The sequence below is a fragment of the Musca domestica genome, unplaced genomic scaffold, assembly GCF_030504385.1.
Source record: "Musca domestica strain aabys unplaced genomic scaffold, Musca_domestica.polishedcontigs.V.1.1 35, whole genome shotgun sequence".
Taxonomy (NCBI): domain Eukaryota; kingdom Metazoa; phylum Arthropoda; class Insecta; order Diptera; family Muscidae; genus Musca; species Musca domestica.
Window position 1 is genome coordinate 2079014 of NW_026712315.1, and position 16277 is coordinate 2095290.

The 16277-nt window shown below is 35.7% G+C and overlaps 1 protein-coding gene across 4 annotated transcripts in view; it reads right to left on the minus strand.

The window, feature by feature from the left end:
• The window catches only part of LOC101895370 (syndecan), a 577194-nt gene that overhangs the window by 118368 nt on the left and 442549 nt on the right, over positions 1-16277 (minus strand). For all 4 annotated transcript variants that reach the window (XM_059125753.1, XM_059125754.1, XM_059125755.1 and 1 more), the window contains exon 3: positions 2274-2378. In XM_059125753.1, coding sequence (XP_058981736.1) covers positions 2274-2378 — 105 coding nt within the window. The remainder of the gene's footprint in view (positions 1-2273; positions 2379-16277) is intronic.

Sequence of the window (16277 nt, forward strand, 5' to 3'; positions counted from 1 at the left end):
AGTGATTTCCACAGACGGACAGACGGATAGACGGACAGACGGACGGACATCGATAAATCGACATAGAATTTTATGCTGATCAAGAATATATATACTTTGTGGGGTCTAAAATGTATATTTCGAGGTGTTACAAACGGAATGACAAACTTAATATACCCTCCATACTATGGTGGAGGGTATAAAAATAGAAAATGGGATACAGCGAACTGAATACGATAATGGGAGATGTCATCTAGGATAAAATCTCAACTTTTATTAAAGGGATTAACGTCATAGGAGTCAGAGAGAAAGAGAGGATATGATGAGAACAAAACTACTGTAAATAACAAATAGCGACAAAAAAAAAATAACAATGTTAGTAAAGACCATTAGGACTTCAAGGTACAATGTTTGACTATTGTTGTTATGAACATTTGTTCGTTATGACATTTGGCATTTTACTTAACATTGATAAATGGGCTGACATAAACGCAGACATGTGTGCTTTTATTTATTTATTTATTTTTTTGGAAAATATTTTCATAAAAAATACTAGAAAGCAAAATATATGTATAAGAGCGAGTTGTTCAAATATAAATCACGTCTATGCATACATTCGTATATTAGGGTGGAAAAGAGCGTCAAAGGGTCCCTATTCGTAACCTAACGCAGAATAAATGAGTTTATCATCTACTGCCATGTTTACGTTAGAACTTTTTGTAGGGTTAACCTACTTTGAGAGGATTTATTTGAAGTAAAGGTAATAGATATGACAATTTAAATCCAAATCCAGTGGGTTAACCCTCATATATATAAACGTACCTTACGATAGAGTAGATGACGTTTTCGGTCATATACTTTTTTTTAGAGTGGATGACGCTTTCGGTCATCGACTTTCTTTTTTTTAGAGTAGATGACGCTTTCGGTCTGCTGCTGTAGAAAAAATTTTGCTTCAGGGTCCTGAGAAATTTTTTTTCTGAAGAAAAAACTTCGCACAATGTCCTGAGAAATTCTTTTCTAAAGTAAAAAACTTGCCTCAGTGTCCTGAGGAATGTTTTTCTAAAGAAAAAACTTGCCTCAGTGTCCTGAGGAATGTTTTTCCAAAGAAAAAACTTGCCTCAGTGTCTTGAGGAATTTTTTTCTAAAGAAAAAACTTGCCTCAGTGCCCTGAAGAATTTTTTTCTAAAGAAAAAACTTGCCTCAGTGTCCTGAGGAATTTTTTTTTCTAAAGAAAAAACTTGCCTCAGTGTCCTGAGGAATTTTTTTCTAAAGAAAAAACTTCGCTCAATATCCTGAGGAATTCTTTTCTAAAGTAAAAAACTTCGATCACTGTCCTGAGGAATTCTTTTCTAAAGTGAGAAAACTTGTCTCAGTGTCCTGAGGGTTTTTTTTTTTTTTCTAAAGAAACAACATGCCTCAGTGTCCTGAGGAATTTTATTCTAAAGAAACAACATGCCTCAGAATCCTGAGGATTTTTTTTTTTCTAAAGAAAAAACCTGCCTCAGTGTCCTGAGTAATTTTTTCTAAAGAAAAAACTTGCCTCAGTGTCCTGAGGAATTTTTTTTTCTAAAGAAACAACTCGCCTCATTGTCCTGAGGAATTTTTTTTCTAAAGAAACAACTTGCCTCATTGTCCTGAGGAATTTTTTTCTAAAGAAAAAACTTGCCGCAGTGTCCTAACGAATTTTTTTCTAAAGAAAAAGTAGTAAAGATTGCCCTTTCGGTCATTTACGGATGAGTAGATGACGCTTTTGGGTCATCTACGGATGTTCCTCTACAGTGGAGTAGATAACGCTTTTGTTCATCTACTATAGAGTAGATGACATTTTTGCTCATCATTCATTTTCAGTCATTTCCTGTAGAGTAGCTGATATTTTCGCCCATTTACAATTGAGAAATATAACGGTTTTGATCATCTACTGCAATTCCCACATTAGCCATCTATGCTAACCACACAACCGCTCCATCCTAATATAAAAACAGAATACATTTAAAATGAAAAATCTCCACAACACACTGTTAAAACATGTGACAGTAGCGAACATATGACACATGATGTATACGTATCCAGGGCATATAAGTCCCTAATCCGCGCAGATAAAAGGCACTGGAGGAGCCAATGTTCAGGTGACAGAATCACGTACATTTCTATTAAGAGGACCATAAATAAAAACAAAAACTGTTAAGCATACAACGACATATGCCAGTGTATGGGTCGGAGTGTTATATAAATGTTAATACATTTATCCTTTTAAGCGTAGGATGTACAATTTAATGAAATTTGGCAACACTTACCCCACCATGTCCTGAACCATCAAGACCTTCATCATCAATGTAGATTTCATCACGGGGCGATTGACTAGATGATAATGTTGAGGCTGGTGAGGGCTTAAGAGAATTCTGCAAAAGAGAGAGAGAGAGGGAGAGAGAGAAAAATCGGATTTTTAATTAAAATTTGATGGGAATATGAGAGCTAAAATTAATTGCCTTAGCGTATGCTACATTTTTTGACCTAAATAAATTGTGAATAAATAACACCATTTGCTGTGATTAGTACCCTGAAAACCGATTTAGAACTGGCAAATATTTGACATTTCTTTTGTGAGCCACAATCGTTTGTGTTTGTTTGTTTTCTAAAAACAAAAATAAACCAAATATTCTGCTGGTATTTATTTAGTTTTATCCTCTTAAAAAAAAATCGTATAGAAAATTAAGATATAAATGAAAATGTACACAATTGTCCTTTGCACAGATATACACATATTGGCACACAGTCCTGGGCATAACAGCAATCAATATAAAGGACCTTTGGCAAGGATATTCAGGCTAATGATCATCAATACAATAAATAATGTCATTGTGTTGGAAATTACGTTGCTGCTGCTGCTATGGGTGACGATGATGATAATCTCTATGAGGCTGTCGGCAATGCTGTTGAAGTATGTCAAAAAGGATGTGTTTGTATTTAAACAATACACAAAAAGATGGAACATGGGAAAGATTGAGAGAGGGGAAAAATAGCAAATAACTAACAAACATATTGACGTAAAGATATACAAGCTGTGTATAAAATTCACAATTCTCGGTTATATTGAAGTTGACGTACATACACACATATGTAAATCTGTATGTCTTCACACATATGTATATTTTAAAAGAATTGTTCATTTTACATTTTATGTGGAAAAATATGGGGTAGCTCTAAGAAAAATTTACTCAAGAAAACTGAGGACTTTTTTTCTATAGAAAAAACTTGGCCTCAGTGGCCTGAGGAATTTTTTTCTATAGAAAAAACTTGGCCTCAGTGGCCTGAGGAATTTTTTTCTATAGAAAAAACTTCGCTCAGTGTCCTGAGGAATTTTTTTCTATAGAAAAAACTTCGCTCAGTGCCCTGAGGAATTTTTTTCTATAGAAAAAACTTCGCTCAGTGCCCTGAGGAATTTTTTTCTATAGAAAAAACTTCGCTCAGTGCCCTGAGGAATTTTTTTCTATAGAAAAAACTTCGCTCAGTGCCCTGAGGAATTTTTTTCTATAGAAAAAACTTCGCTCAGTGCCCTGAGGAATTTTTTTCTATAGAAAAAACTTCGCTCAGTGCCCTGAGGAATTTTTTTCTATAGAAAAAACTTCGCTCAGTGCCCTGAGGAATTTTTTTCTATAGAAAAAACTTCGCTCAGTGCCCTGAGGAATTTTTTTCTATAGAAAAAACTTCGCTCAGTGCGAAGAAAAAACTTGCCTCAGTGTCCTGAGGAATTTTTTTCTATAGAAAAAACTTGCCTCAGTGTCCTGAGGAATTTTTTTCTATAGAAAAAACTTGCCTCAGTGTCCTGAGGAATTTTTTTCTATAGAAAAAACTTGCCTCAGTGTCCTGAGGAATTTTTTTCCTCAGTGTCCTGAGGAATTTTTTTCTATAGAAAAAACTTGCCTCAGTGTCCTGAGGATTTTTTTTCTATAGAAAAAACTTGCCTCAGTGTCCTGAGGAATTTTTTTCTATAGAAAAAACTTGCCTCAGTGTCCTGAGGAATTTTTTTCTATAGAAAAAACTTGCCTCAGTGTCCTGAGGAATTTTTTTCTATGGAAAAAACTTGCCTCAGTGTCCTGAGGAATTTTTTTCTATGGAAAAAACTTGCCTCAGTGTCCTGAGGATTTTTTTTCTATAGAAAAAACTTGCCTCAGCGTCCTGAGGAATTTTTTTCTATAGAAAAAACTTGCCTCAGTGTCCTGAGGAATTTTTTTCTATAGAAAAAACTTGCCTCAGTGTCTTGAGGAATTTTTTTCTAAAGAAAAAACTTTGCTCAGTGTCCTGAGGAATTTTTTTCTGTAGAAAAAACTTGCCTCAGTGTCCTGAGGAATTTTTTTCTATAGAAAAAACTTGCCTCAGTGTCCTGAGGAATTTTTTTCTATAGAAAAAACTTGCCTCAGTGTCCTGAGGAATTTTTTTCTATAGAAAAAACTTGCCTCAGTGTCCTGAGGAATTTTTTTCTATAGAAAAAACTTGCCTCAGGGTCCTGAGGAATTTTTTTCTATAGAAAAAACTTGCCTCAGTGTCCTGAGGAATTTTTTTCTATAGAAAAAACTTGCCTCAGTGTCCTGAGGAATTTTTTTCTATAGAAAAAACTTGCCTCAGTGTCCTGAGGAATTTTTTTCTATAGAAAAAACTTGCCTCAGTGTCCTGAGGAATTTTTTTCTATAGAAAAAACTTGCCTCAGTGTCCTGAGGAATTTTTTTCTATAGAAAAAACTTGCCTCAGTGTCCTGAGGAATTTTTTTCTAAAGAAAAAACTTCGTTCAGTGTCCTGAGGAATTTTTTTCTAAAGAAAAAACTTCGCTCAGTGTCCTGAGGAATTTTTTTTCTATAGAAAAAACTTGCTTCAGTGTCCTGAGGATTTTTTTTCTATAGAAAAAACTTGCCTCAGTGTCCTGAGGAATTTTTTCTATAGAAAAAACTTGCCTCAATGTCCTGAGGAATTTTTTTCTAAAGAAAAAACTTCGCTCAGTGTCCTGAGGAATTTTTTTCTATAGAAAAAACTTGCCTCAGTGTCCTGAGGAATTTTTTTCTATAGAAAAAACTTGCCTCAGTGTCCTGAGGAATTTTTTTCTAAAGAAAGAACTTTGCTCAGTGTCCTGAGGAATTTTTTTCTAAAGAAAAAACTTTGCTCAGTGTCCTGAGGAATTTTTTTCTATAGAAAAAACTTGCCTCAGTGTCCTGAGGAATTTTTTTCTATAGAAAAAACTTGCCTCAGTGTCCTGAGGAATTTTTTTCTATAGAAAAAACTTGCCTCAGTGTCCTGAGGAATTTTTTTCTATAGAAAAAACTTGCCTCAGTGTCCTGAGGAATTTTTTTCTATAGAAAAAACTTGCCTCAGTGTCCTGAGGAATTTTTTTCTATAGAAAAAACTTGCCTCAGTGTACTGAGGAATTTTTTTCTATAGAAAAAACTTGCCTCAGTGTCCTGAGGAATTTTTTTCTAAAGAAAAAACTTCGTTCAGTGTCCTGAGGAATTTTTTTCTAAAGAAAAAACTTCAGTATCCTGAAGAATTTTTTTCTAAAGAAAAACCTCTTTCAGTGTCCTGACGAACTTTTTTCTAAGGAAAAAGTCAAAATTTATATGAAAAAATTCTGTGGAAAAATCCTAATGCAATGCCTCATGTTATCCTATTGTATTTGCCAATGAAACGAATTTGAGAAAAAAGAGATTGAGTCTGTAACGATCTTAAAATTACACAATTATTTTCACACGCAAAACCCATTTACATACACATAAATATACATATGTGTTTGTGTATGTAAAAACATCCATCTATTCATTCGCAGGGGATTGTTTGCTGAAACCAATGGCACAAATAACAAATGAATGTTCAAATAGACATTTGTACGTAAAAATATGTTCCAACAAATACAAACATATGCACATACATGTAGTTTACATTAACATATGAATGAACAATACATATGCACATACATATGTATGTATATAAGCACATGTTGTTTGGTATTGGCATTGATGATGACAATACTGGCATTGTGAATAATAAGATTGGCAGAAGGCTTAACTAAAAAGGATAGCGAGTTCGGAATAAATGAGTTTGGGTAAAAACAAAATTTTCAAAATTTTTTGGAGAAATAATACAAACATTTCAGATACCCATTTCTTCATAAAATATTATTATGAAAGTTACATTTATCAAGACCTTACTGTAGTTTACAGAATATACCCAGAAGAAACAAGAATGCTGAGAGAAAAAAAGAACAATAACGAACCGAACGCCTAAAATGCGGCATTGATTTTTGGAAATCAACAACATTGATGAGTACTGAATAGACCAAAGAGGAGGAAATAAAAACCCTATTTCTAAGTTCATAATGGCTTTGAAATTTCTTTTGTCGTAAACGTTGTTTTTTTTTGCGTTTGTAATTAACATTCCATAGCTGTTAATGTTGCTGTGTGTGTGATAATGACACATAAACCTAGTCAATACACATGCAAAAGATCTTTCTTTTTATGAGCCTTAACAAAGGCAATGATTTTTATGTCACACAGATTGTCAGTCAAAATGTCGTTTGCAATAAAAATATTTTGAAAGAAAGTCATTAAATAAGGACATTGAAGGAATTTAAAATTAAAGTCATTAAACGAAAGAAAAAAATGCCCTCAGGAATCAGAAGAAATTTTATATGTACATAAAATTTAAAAACCTAAAATAAACTCTTTGGTATGCAGACAGGTTGAGGCAATAGAGCTATTTTTCTATAGAAAACAAATTCCTCAGGTCGCAGAGCTTTTTTTCCATAGAAAAAAGTTCCTCAGCTCCCTGAGGCAGTTTTTTCCGTAGAAAAAAGTTCCTCATCTCATTGAGCCAGGTTTTTTTCTGTAGAAAAAAGTTCCTCATCTCATTGAGCCAGGTTTTTTTCTGTAGAAAAAAGTTCCTCAACATCCTGGGGCTGGTTTTTTCTGTAGAAAAAAATACTCAACTCCTTGTGGTAGGTTTTTTTAGAAAAAAATCCTTAGAACCCTAAGGTAGGTTTTTTCTATACACAAAAAACCTCAGCTCCCTGTGGCAGTTTTAATAAAAATCCTCAGCACCCTGAGACAGGTTTTTTTCGGTAAAAAAAAATCCTCAGCTTTTTGGGGCAGCTATTTTCTATAGAAAAAAAATCCTTAGCTCTTTGAGGCAGATTTTTTTCTATAAAAAAATCCGCAGCTCTTTGTGTCAATTTTTAAGAAAAAAAAACTTTTGGCCCCTGAGGCATTTTTTCTAAAGAAAAAATCTCTGGATCCTGGTTCACTTTTTTTCTATAGAAAAAAGTCCACTGGTCCCTCTTCTATAGAAAAAAATCCACAATCCACCACTCTATCGAAAGCAATTTCTCAGATTCTTGAAGCAAATTTTTTCTGTGGAAACAATCCTCTTGTCCCTCAGATGCATTTTTTAGAAGAATCATGAATTTTTGTGAATATTTAAATTTCGTAAATATTTAACTATTTTGAAAATTTTTGGAGAGGATGCATGGTTTTTTAAAGTGGTTTTGAAGTTATTTTTTAAGAGAAGAATGGTTTTTTAAATCTCTGATACCTGGGGAATGGAATACTGCGATATGTTCATCTCGTGAGCCGTTTTTCGGCCACTGCGACGTGGGTTTCGATCAAGTCGCTACTTTACTTTCCAAACCATTTCTGCTGAAGTTGCTGTTTTCTTTCGTCTACTTCTTTGTCGTCGGGCTACGCTACCAGTCACCAATCACGGTAACGAGCGATGGTACGCGACACAAAAGATTTATTCACATTTATGTGCTCTAACGATAGCCTCTTGTGGTTTTCCAGCCCAAAATAAAGAAATCACACTATCACGCTTGAATTCCAGCACGAATGCATTTTTTCTGGAAAATTCTCAACAAAATGCTTTTGTACGCTTGTAAACAATATTATGAGCTGCCACTGGAATAATTTTAACAGCTATCGGACGAGTGGCTTAGAAATGACAGCAGTTGGAAGTTGGTTGCAGTTTTTTCCTCTCACTCTGTGTATTTCTCGAAGAGCAGAACGAACTCGCCGTATTTTTTTAAATATTTTAGGTGAAGCCTTCTTTAGATATTTTTTTTATTGAAATATGCATTTTTTAATTTCAATTACTATATTTATATTGCAATTATTAAAGCATAAGAGATTGTTGATTTTTTACAATATCTTTAGAACAGTTTTCAGGGCTTGTAGGTTTTTATTTAAATTTAATAGAGTTCTGAGCAATTGATATCAATTTAACTTTACTTCAAAAAAAAAAAAAAAAATAAAGCATATCTTAAGGCAGTCTGTTATCCAGTCATCTAAATGATACTTTGGGGTCAATAAAAAAAACCTACCAACCTGATGGCAATGCTGGTTTTCGTAATTTATTAAACTCCTTCTGTCACGTCAAATGACTTTTTTTTGAGCCATAAAGAAGCTACAGATATATATTTTCATGCTCTCTGCCAATTGCAGAAAGCTGTGCGAAATATGAGATGCCTGTCTGGTAATCACCATTAGTTTGCAATACGACGAGGATGGCGACGACGACCATGGTCATTTATTGTCATATTTTATCCTCCGGCAATATCTTATTGGCGTACTAAATTGTTAATGTCAAATACGTTTGTTACCTTTTCTTCGATGGCTATATTTAGTAGAGGTTATTGGGCTCTACCTTTTGCTCTCTCTCTCGCTATCTCCTCTCTCTTTCCATCTGCTGTGGAAATACTTGCGAGTATTTCTTTTTTTTTAATATTGTTAATGGATCCGAGATAAATAAGTGGCCATAAATAAAACTGTTTAGTTTATCAGCATAATGGACTGCCATGAAGAAGAAAGCCATTGAAGAGCAACAAAGCCATCAAATGCAGATAGAATTGTTAAGGAGCAACTACCTCATCCTCCTCGTTATCTGGGTTCGGGATTTTTTGTGACAAATGGTTTTACACTGAAATAACAACGATATTGAGATTGAGTAAAAATGAAGAGTATTTAATGTCCATGGAGCCCAAGGAGTATTTGTTTTCATGCTTGAGTTGAGAGGCCAAAATCGAGAAAATATCTTTATATATTCCAGGGAAATTAATCAAATTATTATTAGTTTCGTAAACGAATTTTAATTATATTCATTGCATACTTATCGGCTCAAACTTGTCTTTAAAAGTAATCAAAGGAAAATATATAATTGTTTAATACTATTATTGAGTCAAAATGGAAAATATCATAGGTGTATAGAACCCAAATGCATTTTATTCCATTTTACATTCAGATTTACAGCCATAAGCGGTGTAATCACCTTGATAAAGTTTTCTATGTCATTAAAATGTATTATTATTTTTCACTTTCATTCAACTCATTTTTTTCCTTTTTTAATTCCATTGCATACTCTAAGGCATCAATTTGCCTTCTGAGTCGAAATCAATAACATTGATTGTCCCCGAAGACGAGAGAGCATATTTTTTTCATGTTGAATATAGAAGCCAAACTCTCTTCAATCATCTAAAATAACTTAAAAGTATACTCCTCTTAATAATTAAAACAAGTAAAAAAACAGAAGGTTTAGTTGGGCCGAACTTTGAACACCTTCCACCAAATGGAAAAAAATTGGAAATGTTCAGAAAAAAAAAAACAACGGCTAACATGTCTGTTAAAATCTTTAGAATGCTGAATATATGGAGGGACCGTTATTTGGGGGCTATGCGAAGCCCTTTTCCTCCATAGACCTCCATAAAGAACTTCAAATACGAAATTTAAAACAATTCCGATGACTAATGTAGGTAAAATCATTAAAATACCGAATATAGATAGGTACAGTTATATGAGGGCAATACGAAGACGAAGAGCATAGGACATTTTCTGTCACAGGTTGAAGTACTCGCTGCGAGGAACAAAATCGAGATTGGAAACAATCCCGATGACTTATGTAGCTTAAATCATCAAAATACGGATATGGAGAGGTACAGTTATGTGGAGGTTATAAGAAGACATGGACCTGCATCAGCAATTTCCTGTCACAGGTTAAAGTACTCGTTGCGAAGTTCAAATACGAGATTTGAAATCATTCCGGTAAATAATCTTGGCAAAATCATCAAAATACCGGATATATGGAGGAAACGCTTTGGGGGTATAGGCTATACGGAGACGTTGACCTGAATAGACAATTCTCTTCACAGGCTGTACACCCATTAGGAACTTATAAAACGAAATTTGAAACAATAATAAAAATACCGAAAATATATGGGGGCTATACCAAGACCTGGACCGAAGTTTAAAACCATCCCCGTGAATAATGTCGCTAAAATCAGCAAAATACCGAACACAGAGAAGCACTGTTATATGGGGGCCAAACGAAGACCTAGACCTGCATAGACAATTTAATGTAATAGGCGATTAGAAACTTCAAATACGAAATTTGACACAATTCCGGTAAATAATGCCGCTAAAATTATCAAAATACCGAACATAGGGAGATACAATTATACTGTAGCTATACGAAGGCCTGGACGTGCATAGGCAATTTTCTGTCACAGGTTGAAGTACTCGCTGCGAAGTACATAAACGAAATTTGAAACAATTCCGGTGAATAAGGTTGCCAAAATCATCAAAATACCGAATATAGGAAGGTACAATTATATGGAGGATATACGAAGCCCTGTACCAAAATTTGAAAACATTCCGGTGAATAATGTCGCTAAAATCATCAAATTATCGGATATTGGTGGACCTATATAACCCAATTTCAAAGTCCTGCAGATCAAACACACATTTGGTACAACTTCGATTCGTTCGGAAGCAAGAGTGATTTCCACAGACGGATGGACAGACAGATGGTCGAACATCGATAAATCGACCTAGAATTTTATGCTGATGCTGCAATAATATGTATATATACTTTGTGGGGTACGGGGTAAGATGAAAAAACTGCAATCAATTTCAGACTGCTGTCATTTCTAAGCCACTCATCCGACAGCTGTTTAAATTATTCCAGTGACAGCTCCTTGTATTATTTGCAAGTGTACGAAAGCATTTTGGTGAGAATTTTCCAGGAAAAAAAGTTATTCGTGGTGGAATCCAAGTGCGATTTTTTATATTTGGCCGGAAAACCACAAATGGCTATCGTTGGAGCACTCAAGTATTTAAATGTGAATAAATCATTTGTGTCCCGACGTAGCCCGACGGCCTATTATTGGGAAAACAATTTGTTTTCCTAATTAGCCATGAAAAAGTTTAAACATTTTCAACATTGAAAATTAGTGAAACATAAAACTATTAAAATGCCTATTGAGCCCAAGGACCATTTGTTTTCGATATGGGGACCAAATTGACTAAATAAGTTTTGTAAAATTGTCTTCAAAAAATCCTAGGATGTTATTGACCTCTTCCCTGAAAAATTTCAAAAATTTTCAAATTTTTTTCGATCACTTTAAGGGTCGCATTTGTTTTCTTCTTAAATTCCATTGCCTATTGAGCCCAACGACCATTTGTTTTCGATATGGGGGCCAAATTGGCTAAATAAGTTTTGTAAAATTGTGTTTCAAAAAATCCTAGGATGTTACTGATCTCTACCCTGAAATTTTTCAAAAATTTTAAAATTTTTTTCGATCACTTTAAGGGTCACATTTGTTTTCTTCTTAAATTCCATTGCCTATAGAGCCCAACGACCGTTTGTTTTCGATATGGGCGCCAAATTGGCTAAATAGATTTTGTAAGATTGTCTTCAAAAAATCCTGGGTTGTTACTGACCTCTCTCCTGAAATTTTTCAAAAATTTTCAAATTTTTTTCGATCACTTTTAGGATTGCATTTGTTTTCTTCTTAAATTCCATTGCATACTCTCAGGCACCAATTTGCCTTCTAAATTAACCATAAGTAAGTAAGTATATAAATGTTCAACATAGGCTCATTGTATTTTCCAAAAATAGCAGAACTAGAAAGAAAACCACCGCATTACAACATCATGTCTGCCAAAAAAGAAAAAACGCAAGGCTGTTACTTTTTTGGCATTCTATCAAGATAGTACACACCCGGGCTCTAAGCGTAGACAATGGTGGTAACAGCATTTATCCAAAAACAGAATGGCATTCTCCACATGAATCATGTATTTTTTTCAGGTTTTTTTTTCGCATTTTCTTTACAAACATGAACAAATAAGATAGACGGTTGAAACAGACTGACTGGCAGACTGGTAACACAACAACATTATCTTTTACAATTTTTACACCATTCACATGGACATGAAAGGGATGATGACATGTTTGCTACATCTACAAATGCAGTTATTTTCAAAGCATCTGCATTTGTTTGGCTGATTAAGTTACTACGAGAAGGAGTGGACTTATTATTGAAGGTCTTCTGAAGAGAAGGCCTTCTTTAGGAGGCTTTTCTGGGGAAATGCCGTTTTTAGGAGGCTGGAGGCTTAGGTTCCTTTTCCATAGAAAACCTCCCAGAAGAAGGTGTTTTTTATTAACACATACAGGGTGAGATGAAAAAACTGCAAGCAACTTCCGACTGCTGTCATTTTTAAGCCACTTGTCCGACAGCTGGTAAAATTATTCCAGTGACAGCTCATTATATTTTTGGCCAGCGTACTAAAGCATTTTGGTGAGAATTTTCCAGGAAAAAAATCTTATTCGTGATGGAATTCAAGCGTGATAGTGTGATTTCTTTATATTTGGCTGGAGAACCACAAGTGGCTATGGTTAGAACACTCCAGAATTTAAATGCTAATAAATTTTTTGTGTCTCCTACCACCCCTCGTTTTCCGTGATACTGGTAGCGTAGCCTGACGTCAAGAAAGTAGACGGAAGAAAACAACAAGGTCAGCAGAAATGATTTGAAAAGTAAAGAAGCAGAAGCAACTTGTTCGAAACCCGCATCGCAGTGGCCTGAATATTAAAAAATTAGGTCGGGGTAAAGCCATTGAAATTCCAAAAAGTGCAAAAACTTACACCGCAACGGAAAGAAAATAAAGTCAAAAGAGCTAAAGAGTTGAGTAGTGAACTGCCGAATTTGGTAAACAGTTGGTAAACAAACAAAACGATCGTATTTACTTGCCAAAGAAGTCAGCTGAAAATGTGCACCTTCGGTTGGCCACCAGAACTCAAGCGTCGGCCATGGTGATGGTGATGTGGGACGCCATAACAGCCGATGGTGGCTCTCCGCTCGTATTAATCGACCGTGGCATTAGAATAAATGCCGAATATCATCGCGAAAATATTCTGGAGGGTGTATTAAAGCCTTTGGCACGCAAACATTTTGGCCGCAGACCTTGGACATTCCAACAGGACTTCAACATCAACGCACTCGGAACGCGCCATCCAAAAATGGTTACAAAATTAGGATCCTCGCTTCAGTTTTAGCGCAAAATGGCCACCAAAATCTCCAGATACCAATCCGTTGCACTATTGTGGGCTGGAGTATTTTCAAAGGTTGGCACTAAAAATATCAAAGTGTCGAAAATATCAAAGTGTCGAACACCTCAAGCAAGCGCATCGCCGGCAATAAGCAAAAATACCTCAGAGTAACATTCGGGCATAGAACGTTGCTCCGCGATATTTTGACCCATTTTCGGCGAAGTGCTTGCTTGAGGTGATTGACACTTTGGTATTTTTTAGTGCCAACCTTCCAAAATACTTCAGACACAAAAGTCCTACGGATTGGTATCTGGAGATTTTGGTGCCCATTTTGCGCTGGAAATGAAGCCAGGAACCTAATTTTGTAACCATTTTTAGATGGCGCGAGCTGAGTGCGATGGTTCTCAGTCCTGTGGTAATGTCCAAGGTCTGCGTGCCACAAGGCTTTAATACACCCTCCAGAATATTTTCGCGACAATATTCGTCATTTCTTCTGATGCCACGGTCGATTAATACGAGCGGAGAGCGATGATCGGTTATAATGGCGGCCCACACCATCACTATGGCCGGCTCTTGAGTTCTGGTGGCCAACCGAAGCTGCACATTTTCAGCTGACCTCTTTAGCAAGTAAATACGATCAGTTTGTTTGTTTACCAACTGCTGGACAACGAAGAAACCCACTTTCGGAGAAACCCACTTTCGTCCAAGCGAAGCAACCCTTTAGCTCTTTTGAGTCTTTTTTTTCTGTTGCGGTGTAAGTTCTTGCACTTTTTGGAATTTCAATGGCTCTACCCCGAGCTCATTTTTCAATATTTGCCAAGTTGAATATTTCGATATGTTCAGCTCACGAGCCATTTTCCGGCCACTGCGACGCGGGTTTCGATCAAGTCTCTTTTCGAACCATTTCTGCTCATGTTGCTGAGCTACGCCACCAGTACCACGGTAACGAGCGATGGTACGAGACTCAAAATATTTATTCGCATTTAAATGCTGGAGTGCTCTAAAGATAGCCACTTGTGGTTTTCCAGACAAATATAAAGAAATCACACTATCACGCTTGAATTCGATCACGAATATCTTTTTTTCTGGAAAATTCACACCAAAATTCTTTTGCACGCGTGTAAACAATATAATGAGCTATCACTGGAATAATTTTTACAGCTGTCGGACGAGTGACTTAGAAATGGCAGCAGTCTGAAGTTGGTTGCAGTTTTTTCATTTCACATTGTATTAAGTCGTTAATGTCTTCCATATGACTACGAAATCCTTTACAGGTCTCCTGTTGCTAAAAATCTGCCACAAGTAAGATAAGATACCTCTCACAGGTCTTCTGTGGCTATAAGATCTCTTAAAAGCCATCCAGCCCAAGAGAATTTCTCAAAAGTCTTGTGTGGCTAAAATCTCATTTGCTTGTCTCCCATGACAAGAAAACCTCCACAGGTCTTGAAATGGTAGAAGAGTCATTTCAGTTTTTCTGTGGCAAAACTAGGCAAAAATGCTTGAATGGGTCCTGCATACCTAGAAATTCTTTTACAGTTCTTTCATTGTTAGAAGACTTCCACCCATAGTTAAGTAAGCTTTACCTTCCCCTTCTGTGGGAAGACTTTTATTTATTTTTTTCTGACAGATCTACTTCGAAAAGTTTTTTTTTGTTGTAGAAAGAAGATCTTTCATATGTCTTCTATGTCTGCAGAAGACCTTTTTCAGGCCTTCCAAGGCTACAACACCACCTAGAGCTCTTCCGTAGAAGCATAGTCCTTTCCTTTGCATCAACTTGAAGGATATAGAGTGACTTCGGCCTATCATAATGTCCAGGCCATCAACACCATTGCAAAACTCAGACTATACAAAAATCCTGTTACTATTTTGTTGTTGTTTTTGATTCTTGTTGTTGTTGTTGTTTCTGCTGATTGTTCACGTACATGTTGTAAGTGCCAAGAGAAGTCCTGGAAGGGATCATTGCTGCATGTGTTTCTGTTCAAATGGTTGCCACCTCCTATATGCAAAAGGGTCTGTCATTCATGACAGACAAACCGTATTAAAGTAAATTTTTCTAAACTTTTGTTTGTTTGCAGTTAGGTGAGTGTGTGTGCGTGTGTGTTTATGTGTTTGTTTGTTCAAACATTTGCAGCAGTGGCAACAGCAGCAGCCAAAGTTAACATCATTTTGCTAGACATTTTGCAAAGACATGAAGGAATGAACTGGGTTCCTTACACCAACAACAACAACAACAACAAAAGGCAACGAGAACCATCACTACTGAAGACATAATGCAGTATAGCTCAGGCAATATGGCAGATTTATTGTGGTTGGGAAAATGCAAAGGTAGAATTTTAAAGCTGTCGGTGAAGTTTTTTTTTGCTGGGGTGAAGTGAGATAGGGCAAGGAAATGCATAAACTAATTTTTCATAAAGAAACCAGTAAAGAAAGTCCTAAAGTCGGGCGGGGCCGACTTTATGATACCCTACACCACTTTGCTAATTTAGTAGAGCTCCGCATAAAAATTAAAAGTTTTTATGGGAGAATTCAATCATACACGCTATGATATTTAAAGTTCAAAGGACTAAATATGCCGAAGCATTTGTATCTTATAAATTCGGACTTGTATTGCCCATTTGGTGCACAATTAATTTGAAATCGGATAAAGATATATATGGGAGCTATATCCAAATCGGAACCGATCTCCATAAAATTTCGCAAAGATATTTCTGAGCTGTATTTGATATATTTCCCTGAATATCGTTGGGTAACAAATATAACAAATCGGATGAACAGTATGTATGGGAGCTATAGCTATATCTGAACCGATCTTCACCAATTTCGGCATACTAGCTTCTAGACTAAATTCGGTCCTAAGTACCGAATTCCATCCCATTTGGACAAATATTAGACGTTTGGTGCACAATATAAGGTAAATCGGACGAAGTTATATATGGGAGATATAC